The sequence below is a fragment of the Tyto alba genome, unplaced genomic scaffold (genome assembly GCF_018691265.1).
Source record: "Tyto alba isolate M040663 unplaced genomic scaffold, T.alba_DEE_v4.0 Super-Scaffold_7, whole genome shotgun sequence".
Lineage (NCBI taxonomy): Eukaryota > Metazoa > Chordata > Aves > Strigiformes > Tytonidae > Tyto > Tyto alba.
Window position 1 is genome coordinate 22,861,924 of NW_024881328.1, and position 16,693 is coordinate 22,878,616.

At 36.3% G+C, this 16,693-nt stretch overlaps 1 protein-coding gene across 5 annotated transcripts in view; it reads left to right on the forward strand.

Moving 5' to 3' along the window:
- The window catches only part of UBR3 (ubiquitin protein ligase E3 component n-recognin 3), a 118,485-nt gene extending 102,695 nt beyond the window's left edge, over nucleotides 1–15,790 (forward strand). For all 5 annotated transcript variants that reach the window (XM_042784293.1, XM_042784294.1, XM_042784295.1 and 2 more), the window contains 7 exons: nucleotides 2,889–3,013; nucleotides 7,424–7,531; nucleotides 8,024–8,134; nucleotides 8,932–9,108; nucleotides 10,833–11,042; nucleotides 12,605–12,744; nucleotides 13,343–15,790. In XM_042784293.1, the coding sequence (XP_042640227.1) occupies nucleotides 2,889–3,013; nucleotides 7,424–7,531; nucleotides 8,024–8,134; nucleotides 8,932–9,108; nucleotides 10,833–11,042; nucleotides 12,605–12,744; nucleotides 13,343–13,460 (989 nt within the window). In that variant the 3' untranslated portion in view covers nucleotides 13,461–15,790. The remainder of the gene's footprint in view (nucleotides 1–2,888; nucleotides 3,014–7,423; nucleotides 7,532–8,023; nucleotides 8,135–8,931; nucleotides 9,109–10,832; nucleotides 11,043–12,604; nucleotides 12,745–13,342) is intronic.
- The last annotated feature ends 903 nt before the right edge of the window (nucleotides 15,791–16,693 follow it).

Sequence of the window (16,693 nt, forward strand, 5' to 3'; positions counted from 1 at the left end):
AATTTGGTTCCAAAAAGTTTTGTTTAAAAAAGTTTTAAAAATAGGAACATAAAAACGTTTGTCAATATTATTCAGAAAATAAGTACACAAATTCTACATTAACCTCTGTTTTGATTAGAATGGCCTAGCCATAATAATACAACTGTTAGACTGTCAGGATATCAGATTAGGGTTTTTATTTACAAACACAGAAGTCCCAACTGCATTTTGGTGCAGAACATTACACAGTATATCATATGCAACAGAAGGGACTGACAGCATTTACATAGTTTACTCCACAGCATACAGATACAGTAGCAATCTTTAGAATTATTAAATGGAGAAGTCAATGTAGGAAAACCACAGCCTCCCTGAGGGGGGCAGCAGGAACGCACCCTGCAGGCCTCGCATGCACGTTGTGGAAAGGCAAATAAAATCGCTCTTTGCAGTAGACGAGAACATAACAGCTCTAGGGTTATGGATACCTGCTGTCAAATATTTTGCATCTTACAAATAAGAGATAACACATAGTAATGACATGGTAATTGATCCTCTGACTGGTGTTTTTGGTATGTCTCCCATGGGATGTTTTTGTGACTCTAAAATACTTGTTTCCAAAGCCTTGGTGCTCATTACACAGCATGCCGCCTCTGAGCTACTCCCATGATATTTTACTTTTTTAAAAAAAAAAAGAGTTTGTATGGAAGTCAGGACTTCTTAAGGGTGACCCTGATGTGGAAGTGTGTGGTTTTGGTCCAATTCTGGATTCTCCAGAAATGTATTTCTTAGTCATTTATGAATCACATACACGTAAACAAGTACAAGAATGTTAAATGATTTTTAAAAACATAATATACACTAGAGATAGTATTTCTGGTGAATTGGACAATTAGTATGAAGATGGGGATATGGACAAGAAATAATTACATTTAACATAAACCAGATTTTTAAAAATGCAGTAGTTCGAGAGTGTGCTAAGATGGCCAGTGTTGAGCATTGTCATCACTGCAGCAGAACAGAATGAGAACTGAAAGATTGGCAAATGTTGACCAGCAGTCTAGTTTTGCTGCTGTAAGTGCAGTGACTTTCATTCATGCTTTCACAGTGTAAAATTGATCTCTATTGCTTGTACTTGCTACTGACGGAGATAGAACTCAGTACTTGATTTCAGTTCTAGCTACGATTACAGACGGTAGCTCGGGCTAAAGAAGCAATTTTTACAATTCTGTGACTGCACGTGGTTTAATCTTGTAGATCTCAGTCCCAGAAAATTTACTGAAAGCTAGCCTGCTATTATTCCTCAGGAGGAGGATTGCTAAGAAAATGGAGGTTTCAGCAGAGGAAAAGAGTAGGGCCTAGACATCTAATGGGATCTAGTGAATTCTTCTGGGGAAACATGGAGAGGAAGAATCATTATAATGCCATCTGCTCTAGAATGGGATGAATGAAGTGCAGCAGCATTTGTTTTCATGTTTAACATAAGCTCCATAGGAAGACAATACAGAAAAAAGTACACTTTTAATTACATAGTTACAAATGATCATTTAGGTGCTTAAATTGTGCTTATTGTTTATACCCAATGATATTAAAAAGTTTCAAAATCCATGTCTGTGTTGATTTATAAACAGTTGTTACATTAAAAAAGCAATTGTTATTTCAGAAATTTAGTTATGTACTCAAGTCCTGGCTGTGTTTGTTTTAGAACACAGTGGTGGGTTTTGATATTAGATACAAGAAAGGAGAAGCAAGGAGCTTCATCTCCCTTACCTCCTTTTTATTTTCACATACAAAGCTTGTTTAAATCCTTTGGGAAGAAGGATTAAATTTAACCTAATTTTTGTGAGGTGCTTATGTAAATAAAATTGTTTTGCTAGACTTCAAAGCCTGAGAGGACTTTCTAAACCCCTCATTTTTGTATACATTGTTTTAGATATATATATTATGGCTATATTTGTACTTGAGGAATGGTGTAATGATAATAGAAACTTCTTTGATCTGCCTAGATTGCAAAAAAAAAAAAAATCAGATTATTTGGGATGGGAAGTACAACCTAAAGTATAAAGAGAAAAAATAACTGCTACACTATCTTCACTTCAGAGAACAATCACATTCACCGTTTTTCCTGTTCCAATTTTAGGAAGCCTTATTTTGCCTCTCTTGCAATCTTCCCCCAAAAGAATTCAAAGCCTTTGTCCTGCAGCTTGTATATAAGAGATAATAGTCCTTTAAATATTACAAAATATTGTAAACAAGAAAGACCTTGAAGAAGAAAGTAAGTTCTAAAATGACGGTCTGTCTTTTGTTCTCCTTTTGTATTCACGTGAGGTCCAATAAATAGGCATTCACTAAAGAGCAATTTGCAGCAGGTCTTGTATGGTCTGGATCCATATCTGGAAGTGAAGGGATAGAAACAGATGTATGCTAAATGTCTTTCTTATAGTGATTTCTGTGGGAACTTAACTTTTTCAGTGTATGTATGAGTGTAACTTACACCAAATTGTTTAATCATTGACAGAAGAGGTGGTAGGATATGCATTTGTTTACATCTCTAGCATCCAATTAGTTGTAGCTATTGGTAATCAGTAGCTTAACTTGATGTAACATTTGGACAAAATAGAATTCTGTAATATCACCAGGTCCCTATGAAGTCACTGCTGATCAGGATTAAGATGGACATATGGAGCAGTGGAAAATTACTTGCCCTGTACTTGTTCCATTCACTATGGCTGCCAAGTGATTTCAGAAAGCCAGTAAATATATTTATGTTGGTTGTATGTTTGGGGGGTTTGTATTTTCTGTATAGCACCTGTTTTTTATCTGAGAAGCATTATTTCTGTAACTAGAGACTCTGTAATCAGTATATTTGCTAAAATATCAGGAGTTTAAAAATTACTTTCTTTGTTTTACAGAACACTTCACCTGCATTATAAAAGTGCTGTTCACTTTATTGTATACCCAAGCCTTGGCAGCACTTTCTGTTAAATGCAGTGCTGAAGATAGGATGGCATGGAAAGAGTCAGGAGCGCTCAAAAAGGTCGGTTAATTTTTTAAAACATTTATAAAATTTTGCTTATTTATTTCTGGTAGGAATGTAACATACTTCTGCTTTGCATATAATAATTTGCTTCTCCTTGTTTCTGCGTGTGCAATTTTTGCAGGTTTTGCTATGTGTTGAGACTTGAAAGCTTCATAATTAATACAGAGTTCCACAATTGGGTTTCAGATTTGAGGCTGTATCTCTATAGTTTCTGTCTTGAGTTTGTTGCAATGGTACTGAGTAAATGCAGCTTTCATTCCTATGAAATTCAAGGCTTCCTGGATAAACCATGGGTTGATCTGATGCACTCCTTTACAGGGAAAGCAGGCAAGCTTGTTGGTGGGGGAAAAAAAAACCTCTGTCTTTTTCTTGTTTGTTCATGCTATTTGTGTCTAGCTGAATAAATTTCTCTCAATATGTGGTCTGGAGTGCTCATGTAATCAAGAGGCAGAGAAGGAATTTTTTATACTAGGCAGGTAGATATTTCACTGTCATTTCCTTGCCTTTTGATAGTATTTACAAGTAAAGTGAAGGTGCATCTTGCTATTTCAGTTCAGCTGATTGAATGCCAGTTCCCACCAAAAGACACAGTTCCCTGCACTGGCATTCATTTAATCTTTCAGTTTGTTTTCGGCTCCACAGATTGATTTCCCCAGAAGGTCAGAAGAGTGCCAATGCCAGACCAAGGGAAAGGATGGAAGTGTTGGGGCCAGGAGAGGAAATGGGTGGAGGAACACCCCTCTACACAACAGCTCGGCCTTAGATTATGTTGGCTGTAAAATGAAATGGCACACTGAGAAGTGTGACCTGCTTTTCACAACTAAGTTTTTGTTGTACTGGTCAGTCACAACTCCAGTGTGTTAAGGACAAGTTATCTGCTGGCCAAACTGCTACTATGCAGGTTGTTTTTTTTTCCTGGACTTGCATTAAACATTTGAGATCAATGGCCAGTACTGCATTTTGTTACCTCTCTCCCCACCCCTTCTTTCAATGTATTGTCATTTTCTTAGGATTTCGAGAACATTTGATTGAGATTGTTGCTGGTGAGGGGATTTTTCGATTTTTCTGTTTACTTAAGTGATTCCCAAGTCATAGATAATTTTGCAGTTTAAAGTTTGTGGTAGAAAGCATGTAAACAGATTGAAGTGTTACCAGTTTATATTCTTTTATAGTCCATATAATAAACATGGACTGCTTTTTTCTTAGTAGCAGAGGTTGGAGTTTATCTGGACATATATTTAGAATGCTTAATGCTTACAGTGAGAGATTTTATTGTATGAAAATAGATTTAGAGCATGTGGTCAGTGGGCTTGATACCTATTAATACTAAGGTGTTTTCTTATAGAAGCATATGACAGCATTTGCTTCACATAAAGCACTTAGTACTTGAGGCTTGCAAATTATAATAATGGATCAGATAATGGATTTATGGAGTAACCATCTCTCTTGATATCAAAGACAGTCCATTTTAGTGGAATTTTCACTAGTGTGCTGTGTGCTTGTATTTGGATGATAAGACCAATGGGAAATAGTAGCACATTAAACAGTATGTTAGTGTGAATGGATGTTGTGATTCAAATAACACAACAGATCAACTTCTGTCAGTTTGAGAATTTTTACTTTTCTTCTGAGAGAAGACCACTGAAGGCTGGCAGATTTCCAAGTGGGAGAGCAAAAGGGGTAGGAGGTAGATAGGAGCACTGCTCCCTCTGCATATGTGCTGTACTGACAGCATCTCTCACTCCCTCTTGAATATATCTTCCTCCTTCCTCTTGTCTGTCTCGTGTAGATCATCTGTGTACGAAGGTCCATGTTTTGACAGCAGCTTGGCAGTGTGTACTTAGGGTGATCTCTGCATTATCCTCAGGCCTTCAGGGATTCCTGCGCTCGTTTCCTCCTTGGCTTCCATCCCACCCCAGTGACAATCCACTCCAAGTGCAGAGGCTTTGCGAAAGTCCCACGTGCAAGTTTGCCCTTCTCCAGGTGTCTTTCCAGTTTCTTGCTCCTGCTGCATAACATTGCTGCCTGGACCCTATGTGTGTGTCATGTCCTGCTCAGACAAGGGAGACCAGTGACTTAGGTTCATGAATCCCCAACAGAGTGGACAACAGTGAGACAAGTCTCGAAGTCCTTGCACAGACATTTATTCATTTCCCACACTGTGCTAATTGCATACATGACTGGCTAAGTGTATGACAAATTACGGGAAGTGATATATATGCCTTGTATTGCTTAATGGTAATAAGGGAAAAGGGGAAAAAGAAAAGGGGGGAGAGAAAGAGAGAGAAGAGGAGAGAGAGAGAATAGAGAAATAGAGATCACTGGTCTGGGGTTCTGTGTTGGTCCTGTCTGAGTTCACCAGGGATGCATCTGTCCTCTACGTTTCTTCATGTCCTCTTTTTTCTATTTATTGCTTGCTTGCTCTTTTCACTCCTTGCCCGCCCTCAATTTATACACACTTTCCTTGGGTCCCTTCCCTAGGGACCCACATACCTACGTATCACATGTATGAGGAGGAGTAAGATGCTTCATGGAATGATGTAATTATCATGATCTTGTTCATTAGCTTATTCAGGGGTATCAGCTGTAATATGCCTTTCGTGGATAATGAAGCAAAGGTCATTCACTGGACAGACGGCCCTTGAAACTTTACATGATGCAGCAGAGTAGAGCCATCCTGCCTTCACAAGACTCCCTCTTCCAGCTGCATCTTGTGCTGATCAGGCCTCCTTATCAGCTCCAGGCTCCACATTATCCACCCCATGACTATAGTGTTGTTACTTGCGAGGGTTTGAGGCATTCCTCAGCTCAGAGGGCCTCCACTCCCGCTTTCTCTTTCTCAGGCTGTTTTTCTGGGTGCCTGTGTCAGGGAGTTACAAGTAATCTCTCTCAGTGTGTGCAAGAGCCCTCTGAGCACTGAGGACTAGCCAGTGGTAACCGCACAGCTCCGTGTTCCTCTCTCCCAGCCTTCTGGCAGCTCTTTTTTTCTTGAGCCTAGCCATAGTCCTCAGCTGAATTCTTTCTCTTTGCATGTTACAAGGGAAGCTGGTTTTTAGTTTAGGAATCCAAGTTATGTGTTTAAAGTTTCTTGAAGCCCAGATGGTTTAAAATGTATGGTTCAGGCTGGCTTTTTCTTATGTGCTGATAATATTGACATTTCGATTCCAGAATGACTCCACAGATCACACCTTACTTTTGTTTGTGGATAATGCCAAGTGAATATATTTCAGTTTGCTATTCCAGACATGAAACACAAGCTGAAGTCTTTCCTCTATATTCATGCCAAATGGTCAAACAGCTTTGAGTTTAATTTCTCAGCAGGGCGGAGAGGTAGATATTCTGCTTTTGATTCCCAACTTCACTGTCTTTGCAAAGTGCCTTATGGTATCATAAGAAGTACACTGTAAATGCCTGTAGAGTAAAGTTCCAGGAATAATGTAGACAGAAGGGTCATAACTGCCAATTTAAATACATGTTCTGGTTCTTAGATTATGAGCACAAACAGCAAGTCTGCCTTCCCAGTGCTGAAAGGTGAAGACCCCATCTGAAATTAACAATAATAATTGATGTAAAAGTGCACTAAAGAAACCAGCTGATGAATTATATACATTGTTATGTACTAGAGTCTTTATATATTTAATCTCACCTAGTTGCTTTGCAAATTTTTTAATGAATCCCAGTAATGTTCCACTCCCTCATTGTTTGTTATGTTGATGATATACTAACAGAGCTCAAAATTCACATCTAATTATGTTTTTCCTGGCTAGAATTTATTATAATTTATTTATGGGAATACTGCTTTCTATTTCTGATGGCTTTCAATAATCATTGCCTTTAAATGTAAATGCTATGGCACAACACCAATTGGCTATTCTTTCCACTAAATATTTTTTTCCATCTATAAAAGATACTGTTCATTCCAAACACAACTTTCCATTTTCTCATAAATTCATTTCAACTTAAAGTACATATCAAGTGTTTTGTAACTCATTCTGGTTGGTACGTTTTAGAAAGTTACTTTTAAATTTTTTTTTTAATTAGTTGTATTAGAATTCAAATTCTGTCAAAACACAATGTATCCATAAAGTAATTTGTCCTAATTTTAAAGTAAGCATTTTAATATTCAAGAAAAAACATGGGAAGTACAACATTATAAAAGTGTTTTCATATAGCACTCAGTTTAGACATTTGTAATTGAAGGAGCAGTTCACATTTCACTCGAGCTAAATGCAGTCCCTTTCTGTGGAATTATGTTTTGGGGCTTTTTTTAAACAATGTGTATCCTTGTAGATCAAAATTCATGTGTTGATCAAAAGTAAATGTATTTCCATTGCTGTTACTTTTACAGGAGCTTTTTCTTCTTTCCATGACCAGTGTATTTTGGATTGATTTCCTTCTTATTTGCAGAATACATCCAGTGGAGAAAAATCTTGGGAAGTATTGCTGGGTCATGTGGTTAGTGAGCTGTCTAAGGGGAAGATATATGAAGAAGGAGAGACTGAAGAATTAACAGTGGTATTGGCAAATCTTGAGAACTTATCCAGCATTTCTCCTTTCTGTCTCTTAACTTTTTCAACCTTGTTGTTATAATGATTTTTCTCTGATCTTGCTAAAGACTGTAGTACAACTCTTTATTTTCTAGATCAAAGCACATCCCTTTGGGACAGTTTGCCTGTGCAAATCTTTCTTTTACTAATATCATATACTGCTGTGTTGAGAAAGTTCTTGACAAATACTTCTTATAATTGTGGGGTTTAATCATATGTATGAGAGACCTTTCAGAAACTTGGGAAACTGAACATTTAAGTAGAAAACACATTTGTCAGGTGGGAAAGAAAACCCACAGAGTTCTTCCGGATTATTAGTGAAATGCTGGCCTTTGGAATATATGTTTGATGCGGTGGTTTATATAGTATGCTTAAAAAACATTTGGTTCATATTGGAGTTTTTTACATAGGAGACAACTTACCTGAGGCAGAATTTAGTAATTGCTTCCTTCCCCTGTAGGTAAATCCTGATTCTGTAGAATGCTATCTGCAGCAGTTCTGCCTGCCTTTCCTCAGGATCACAAGCCTTCTTCAACACCATCTTTTTGGAGGGGATTTACCTAGTTGCCAGGTACAGATTGAGAGGGGCAAACTCAAACGTTTCTGTTTAAAAGCTCAAGATCAAAAATTGGACTTTTTAAGGTGTCATAAATCATATTTTATAGCATTGCTCTGCAGCATTGTTTGTCATCTATAAATTTGTTTTCAAGGCAGTTTCCCTGGAAAACGGTACTAAATTCTTAAAATTCATCAAATACATGCTTATTTTATCAGGTTGTAGATGCCTGCCTCATAAAATACCAACATACTTTTAAAACTTGTCCAGCATTTGCAGAGATAGCATAATTTCTACACAGACTGCAATTCAGTCCTGATTTTGCTTAATACCTGTTAATACTTGGACATTGTTCTCAAAGACTTTGCATCAGTGGACAATTAATATTTAAGCTCCATGTCTGATTTAAGTAGAGTTTGCTGCAGGTCAGCTCCCTCATTTCCTTTCCTCAAAATCATTTCATCTCTAAAATAGCTACAAGCCAGTTTGGGGTGCAGAATAGGAAGAAAATTACTGGGGAGTTGAGTTTTCTGTTTTTGTTTGTGGGTTGGTGGTTTTTTTGTTTTTGTTTTGGTTTTTTTTTTTTGTTTTGTGGTTGTTTTTTTTTTTGTTTTTTTTTTTCTGACCAATTTTCTTGTATTTTAAGAATCCAGTTTGAGGTAATCTGGAAAAAATGGAAGCTTTCCTATGTCTCTGAACATGACTATTAACATCATTGAAATTTCTATTGGTATAGATACTTTTTTAATAAGCTATTTAAAAATTCAGAGTGTATGTATTAATCTAAACCTCTCTGGTTTCATACCTAAAAGGAAGATGAAGAATTCACAGTTCTTGCAAGCTGCCTGGGTCTGTTACCATCTTTTCAGTCAACTCATCAGTTCACCAGTGCCTCTTGTCTCGATTGGCCAGTGCCAGCATTTGACATGGTATCACAGTGGTGCTCAGAATTGGCTTCATTTGCAGATAAACATCCAGATCAAGTAAAGGTATGTAGCAAAATCACTTCTTCCAAAATAGTCCTCATGTGGAAGCAGCTATTTATTGCTTGATTCATTATGCGTGTACACTGTTGTTTTAGATAAGGATCTGAGAACCTGACTTGTAAATGAGAGAGAAATTATAATCAGAAATATTAGTTAATGGATGTGGATTGGATCGGGTAGAAAGAGGAATAAGGAAACGTATCTGTTTTTTAGATGATTGCTGGAGACAGAAAATAGAAATGCTATCCTTAGATGTTACCAAGTGTACCCATATCTTCTGCACCTGAAGACTATCAAGGGCATGTAATAGAAACTTTGTCTTTTACAAAAATACTTATCAGAAGCTTTTCTTGCCTGTTAGACATTATTGATATTTTTGAGCATCTTCAGTTGCAATACTGAAAAAGATCAAAAGGATAAAAGCTGTTTAATAGTTGACTGATAAAAGGTAGTGCATCTTCTCTGAAGGTTGAAGAAACAATACCAAGACTTGAATCAGTGCAATTGGAACATCAGTTGTGAAATGGAAAAGTTTCAACATTACTGCATTGTTTTTGTGAAGAAGCTGCATCCCAACAATTCAAGTCCCCCTCTTCTAAGTTTATCATGTCAAAGAGACAAGGCAGATGCATTCTTCACTTTGCAACATGATCTGCACCTGCCTTTGCATGTTTGCAGTCATGAGTTAGGCTATTGTGAGTGAAAATTTGAATACTTAGATTAATCTCAAAATACAGATGCTGCCAACTTGATGGGCATTTGAGAGAGATCGCAGTGAAACTGATAGCATTCTTTCCATGACTGAAAAGGAATCGGGTACAAATATAATTTTCCTGCCCCCTCCCTCCCCCCCCGGCCCCTTTTTGTGGTTTGGTTTGTTTGGTTGGTTTTTTTTTTAGGTTAGATTTTGAGGTCAGTCACTCTTCAAAAAATTTTACATCTTGAGAAAGATCCCATCTGTCTGCTATGCTCATCAGTTATAAACCCAGTGAAAATTAGTAGGTTGAAGGAAAAACACACTCCTGTCTTAAAAAAAAATGCAGAACAAACAAAACAAAACAAAAAACCCCAAACCAAACTAACCCATAAAATTGGACAATGTTTTTTAAGAGCAAAAGAAAAGAGTTAGGCTTTGAAACCAGCATTTAGGTAGTGCCTGTGTTACCAAAAATTTGTGAGTACTAAGTTCTTAATTGCCTCAAAATTGATGTGTGTGATACAGTTTTGAAAATCGGGCAGGTGTCTTCAAGTATCATTTGCAGAACCTAACTTCAGTTCTGGTTTTGAAAGATTTAGTCTAAATCTTAGCCAGGAGACAACTTTCATACTCAATGCTGGGGATTGGCAGCAGTGTGTTGATGTTGCCAAGATAAGTTAGTGTAGCGCGTGGGAGTCTTCCCTGTAGATCACTCTTAATCCTCTTGTTTTACCTATGAAGTCTTCTGCTCTTAAAAAATGTCCCATTTAGAGAATGTCCTTGGGAAAAGGCTAGCGCCCATTTTGCACCTGTTACAAAAGATGAAGCATAACCACAGCTGGGGAGGGTGTTCAGACAGAGGCAGGTGATTATTGCAAGGTGACTCTTGACTTGTAAATTTGTGAGATGCAAAAGAAGTGAGAGATTTTTAAACTGCATACTTCCTTTCTTTCATATTCTCTTTTCTTAGAAAATATAAATGCATAAATGAGCGTGCAGAACTGATATATTGCTCTTATTTTATTTGTAGGCTTTGCTTATCCAGGAACCTAAGTGGGACTTGCCACGCCTCCTTCAGTTGCCTGAGAATTATAATACCATTTTTCAGTATTATCACAGAAAGACTTGTACTGTTTGTACCAAGGTTCCAAAAGATCCTGCTGTTTGTCTAGTTTGTGGTACTTTTGTATGCTTGAAAGGACTATGCTGCAAACAACAGAGTTACTGTGAATGTGTTCTGGTAAGAGAGTTAATTCAAATTCTGCAGTTGATTCTCACACTCACAGATAGTTGTTAACTCTGTTGCTCAGTTTTGATGGTTTTCTTTCCAAAGACGTGTTTCTATCATTGTAGAGTCATACAACAGTTTGGGTTGGAAAGGACCTTTAAAGGTCATCTTGTCCAACCCCCAATAATAATGTTTCGTACTTAGTTCTGATATATGCTTCTAGACTGGATGATAGAGAATAATTTTATTCATCTTTTGAAGCCCATAGTCTGTTTCACCTGTTCGAAAAACTCTTACACAGCCATAGTGTGTAATGTTGACACATGGTTTTGATTCATAACCAATTGAAATTTGTCCACAATTGGATTGTTTGCATATTTTTTTAATTTTCCTCTGTTCTGTTTCCTTGCTTTCTGCATACGTAAGAATATCAATGTATGGGGTTTGGGTTTTTTTCTTTTATAGAGTACTTTCAGATCTACCTGGCCATCTAATAGTGATCTACAGACTAGCTAGATAAGCATCATTTTAAGGCCTTCAGCTTTAATTCAGCAGCAGTTTTCTAGTCGGTGTATATGTAAGTTCTTTCAGGAGCCCGAGTTGGACAGCATCTAATTGTTTTCCTGCCTATGATAAAAGTTTGCTTTGACAGCTGCTCTGTTTCCTACCATAGAACACTTTGCCCTTTGACAGGGCAATTTGTTGGGGAGATATGAAGAAATGGAGCTTAAAATCAAACCCAAAGACATTTCAAAAGGATCTTAGACCTTTTTGAAATTGTTTGAACTTACCTTTTTCTCTCATACTGCTAATACAGTGGGAGAAGGAGGGGTGAGCAAAATTTAAAATAGAATTAACAGTTATATATAAGGTGTCAAGCTTCAGGAAAACAGAAAGTTATAAAAAACCTAAAAATCTGTATAATTAATTATGTTTTATTATAGTTGATAGGATTATAGCCTCTAATTGTAATAAAATTATATAGGAAGAACGCACTTTTTAATTGCTAAAATTAATTGATTAATACATAGTAATGAGTGACACTGAAGCAATCAAGAATTATTAAAAATATTTTTTTTACTAGATTTGTAGAGCTATAGACTAGATAGGTGAGCATGGATAGAGAGCAAATGTTCAGTAATAGAGACTACTGTAAAAGAGGTAATATTAAGTTTTTCTGAATACTTACTCTTATCCTTGCCATCTGTGAAAAATATTTGGCCATGCTATACAGTTTGCTATACAACAACGAATTCAAAATACTGTAGAGAATATTTTTGCTCATTTTTGTTAGGTAATTCTGTTTTTACACGATAACAAATATCCTCCCTTTTTGAGTAGGGAGCCATTCTTGTATGCAAGTGTTGTTATGGCAACACAAGACATGGAGTTCTAGTTTGCTTGGAGAATTTTGGGGCAAGCAATCCTTTGTCAAACTGTTTCTTAGTAAATAACACATGTATGTTATTTGAAGCAAGACTAATTAGTATTTTTTTAAATCATTTTTGTTATAAAGTTGACAGACACTAACAGAATCTTTGCACTCTTCCTTTTCTACACCCATAATATTACAGCATTCTCAAAACTGTGGAGCTGGGACAGGAATATTTCTTTTGATTAATGCATCTGTAATCATCATCATACGAGGCCATCGTTTCTGCCTTTGGGGTTCTGTTTATTTAGATGCACATGGTGAAGAAGACAGAGATCTTAGGTAATGTTTGCATTACAAGTGTGTTTCATTGTTGCTCCTCTGTGTAGACCAACTTTATGCTATGCAGTACATGCATAACATAATAATAGACCTCTACCTTCCTTGGGTGGAAAATCCGCATTTACTGCAAGTTGGACTGACTTTTTTTTTTTTTGTCCAAAGGTGGTATAAGCATGATCATTGAGTTGAGTTATACACACCAGGCACCCAACAGACAGATTCCTGTGTTGCCATTGCCAGTGACAATCAATTCTGAGTGTTGTGTCAGGAAACACTTCTCCCCCAAATTCGTTTGGCCTTTAACCAAACGATGTAGCTGGATTCCCATTGCAGGGAAGGAGTTCAGCTACACATGCCTGAGAGAACAAGAGATGTGTTCTGGATTCTGCTATCCAAGAGGGAGGAAGGGGACTCCCAGCAGTTACCTTATTAAAAGCGAAACCAGAAGCCTCTCACCAATAAAAATGCACACTTTCCCCTGGGAAAAAAATGAGTATCGTATGTTGATTATATAATGAAGCGGTTTTCATTTATTTGGCATATTAACCATTTGTGGTTTTTTTCTTTTTTCTTTTTTTTTTTTTTTTCCCCCCTACAGGCGTGGTAAACCTCTCTACATATGCAAGGAAAGATACAAAGTGCTTGAACAGCAGTGGGTATCTCATACTTTTGATCATATCAATAAAAGATGGGGGCCACATTATAATGGCTTGTAAATCATCCTCATCTACACACCATATCATTGCTGTTACCATGAATGAATGCATCTTGACTGACAATAGCTTTAATTGAATGGGAAATTAGCTCTTTGGCTTGGGGTGGAGTGGGGTATGGGCATAAAAGGGAAATGGAACTTTGTCAACATGAATTTTTTGCAAAATTAGCTGCTGTTACTACTAAAAAATGATACAATAATTTGAAATTAAATCCTCAAAATGGTGTGAGCAAACTGATTGCACTCGATAGTCCATTTTTCTTCTGTTTTTTTAAAGCCCATTATTGTGAAGAAGCACAAATTTTACTTACAGGTTTTTAGAGGCTCCAGGGATAGCTGTCAGGTTTTTATTTTTCTCTGCATGGAGTTGAGTTTTTGGCATTTTTTGCTGAAACAGTGTATATGTCTACTACATCTGCTAAATATGTTGGATAAAATTTCTTTGCCTTTTTTGTGTTGGTTTGAGATTTTTGCTTGATACGCGTTTGTAATTAGACAGGATTTGTAAAACAGTTGTGAGACTGCATGGTAATAATTGGTCTGAAGGTTGAATTTTAAAGAGCATTTCACTTACCATAAGAGGTCTATTGAAATATTTCAGGCATTACTGAAAAATTATGCATTCTCAGGAACTTCTTTTTTTTTTTATTTTCTCCATAAATAAGTGAAATAGCTGTAAATTAGGTATCTTATTGCTCTTAATGTAATCCATGACACATATTCTTTCCTTTTTAATTTCTTTTCCAGAAAGGAGGTTTTTTTCCATATCAATTGAATAAACTGTTAGTTGTAACACATACAGAAATTGCTGTATATAGAGAATTTGTACGGCGCCCAACATAGCAGATACCAGTTACAAGCCTGCCTGTCATTTCAAGACAGATATATGTTTCAGAATGATTGGATTGGAAATGTGCAGGCTATCCTGCAAATGAAACGTAATTTTCTATCTTTCCTATCATTTCAGGAGACTCCTCAATATTGTATTTGTTTAGAGTAATCACTGTTCTTTCTGCTTGGTTTCCTAAAAAGGAAAAAAAAAAAATAAATCAACAGAGATAGCCTAGATGAACAACCAATGCATGTGCAGCCTCACTGGATGAATGCCAAAACAGTTTATGTTTAGAGGGCTACAAAATTCATGAGAACAGGCATGACTGGGCTAAACCCCACAGTGTAAGTAGGTAGGAAAGATTATAGTTAAAATACTGGTATGTAATATATTGCTACTAATGTTTTTCACAAGTGTTGGACATTTTCTTGGCTATTTCGTACAGTACGACCAAGCAGTTCCTGGTAGTTTTGACTTTCATAGCTTGCGTGTAAAATAAAATTTATATGTGTAAAATAAAAGCAGCTTATGATAAAACCACATATACAATGAAAACAGTGCCCCAGTGGAAATCATTATCTAGTGAAAAGTGTATAGGGGAAATAAAACGACTGTATAGCAATCAAGGAGAATGAACAGAAGGAAAAGTAAGAAAATACAATGAGTTTTTCTGGATACCTGCAATTCAAAAAACCCCACAATAAAGGATGCTGGTTTTTATACATGCATATAAATATATATATATTTCAAAAGTATTACAGTACTTCCTGTAAGATTAGAATTACTCTGTTTCACCAACAAAATGGCTATGTCTTTTCCAAAATATTACTTTTTTGATACTGTATTATAAGTTCTGCCTGTAATATTTTTGCATTGCTCATTATGAATATCAGGCCATTTTGTAAGTGTGGTTAAAGAGCAAAAAGATTCTTTACATCTCCAGCATAACATTATTACAGGGCTCATGAACTTGAGTAATCTGTAGTTTGAAGCTCCAATGCTATTATTTACAACAGATAATGTATCCAGAATTTGATTACTGTGTTTTATTTAAAATGGAATGTTCTCTGGTTGTGCATATGGATGTGAAGTAAAACTATTAGCCTTAACTTTAACATTTGGGTATTTCATAGTGTTTATTTTGGTACTGGTGAATTAGTCACCAGTCAATTTAAAAACAACAACAACAAAAAAAATCACTTGGTTGAAAACTTGTACTTGAATATCCTTGCATGCTGCTAAACAAGACTTTTGATTTCCCCCGTAACTTTTTTAATCCTACTTTATTAAGCTAACCTTGAAACATAACAGGTCCAAACTCGAGTGGTGTGTGCGTGTATTACTCAAATGTTCTGGTGTGATATCCTGTATGAATGATCATTTAAGTACAGTACATTACTGTAGGATCTAAATCAATCTTTATAACACATCAGAAGAGTATAAAACTAGGAATACAGTAATTGACATTGTAAGATATGTTAATAAAAGTCTACTGTCGATCTTTGTGTTCGTGAAATTTTTTCTCTCTTTATCAGCCACCCAAAATGTAATTATTATTGAATTCCACCCAATAGCCACGCAGTTATTTAAATGTCAAAAGCTTATGCATGCAATGTACTTTGCATAGAGAGTAAATCTGGTATGTTTTTAAATTTTTGTTACTCACACAGTCATGTGGTTTTTATTAGTAATTTGGATTATTTTATTTTACTCATAGCTATACCACTTAATGTTGTGCCTAATTTTCTGACAGCTATTACAGTGTTGTTGCTGCAAACTGCTAAAATTAAAATGCTGTGTTGAGAAACTATACTTCTGGGAAAACCATGCTTGATATTCTCTTCTGTCAAATCTGTTTCTGGAGTAACTATTACTTCAATTTTATGAATGTATATATTTATGTATTAAATTTTTCCTTTTCTTTTGACCTTGAAGAAATTTGGTGAAACAGTCTTACTGTTTTGACCTTGAGCTTCGGAAAATAGCATCTTTTTTTTTAGTGGTGGCCTGAAATTTTCAATTAATATTTTCATCACCTCGGCAATAGGAACCTTGCATAACTCGCAGCATTTTACAAGCAAATGTTTTTTCTTTAAAAAGAGGGTCTTTTGCTACAGTATCCAATGAATGTTATTCTTCAGAATCCCGTGGGATCAGTTTGTGCTGTGTGTATAGCTGCCAGAGGAGACAGTGAGTTTTGTGCTGATCTTGATATGATTTAGATCTAATTTCCATCTATCCCATTCTGCAGTCCTGCTTTTCACTTTCTTTTCTCAGAGGTGGGAGTAATGATGAATGGAGCCTGTCTCAGCATTAGCTTAGATAAGAATGAAATTATGCTGTTTGAAGAGTAAGAAGGTGGCAGGGATGAGCTGACCCAGTGTATGGAGGTTCACAGCTCT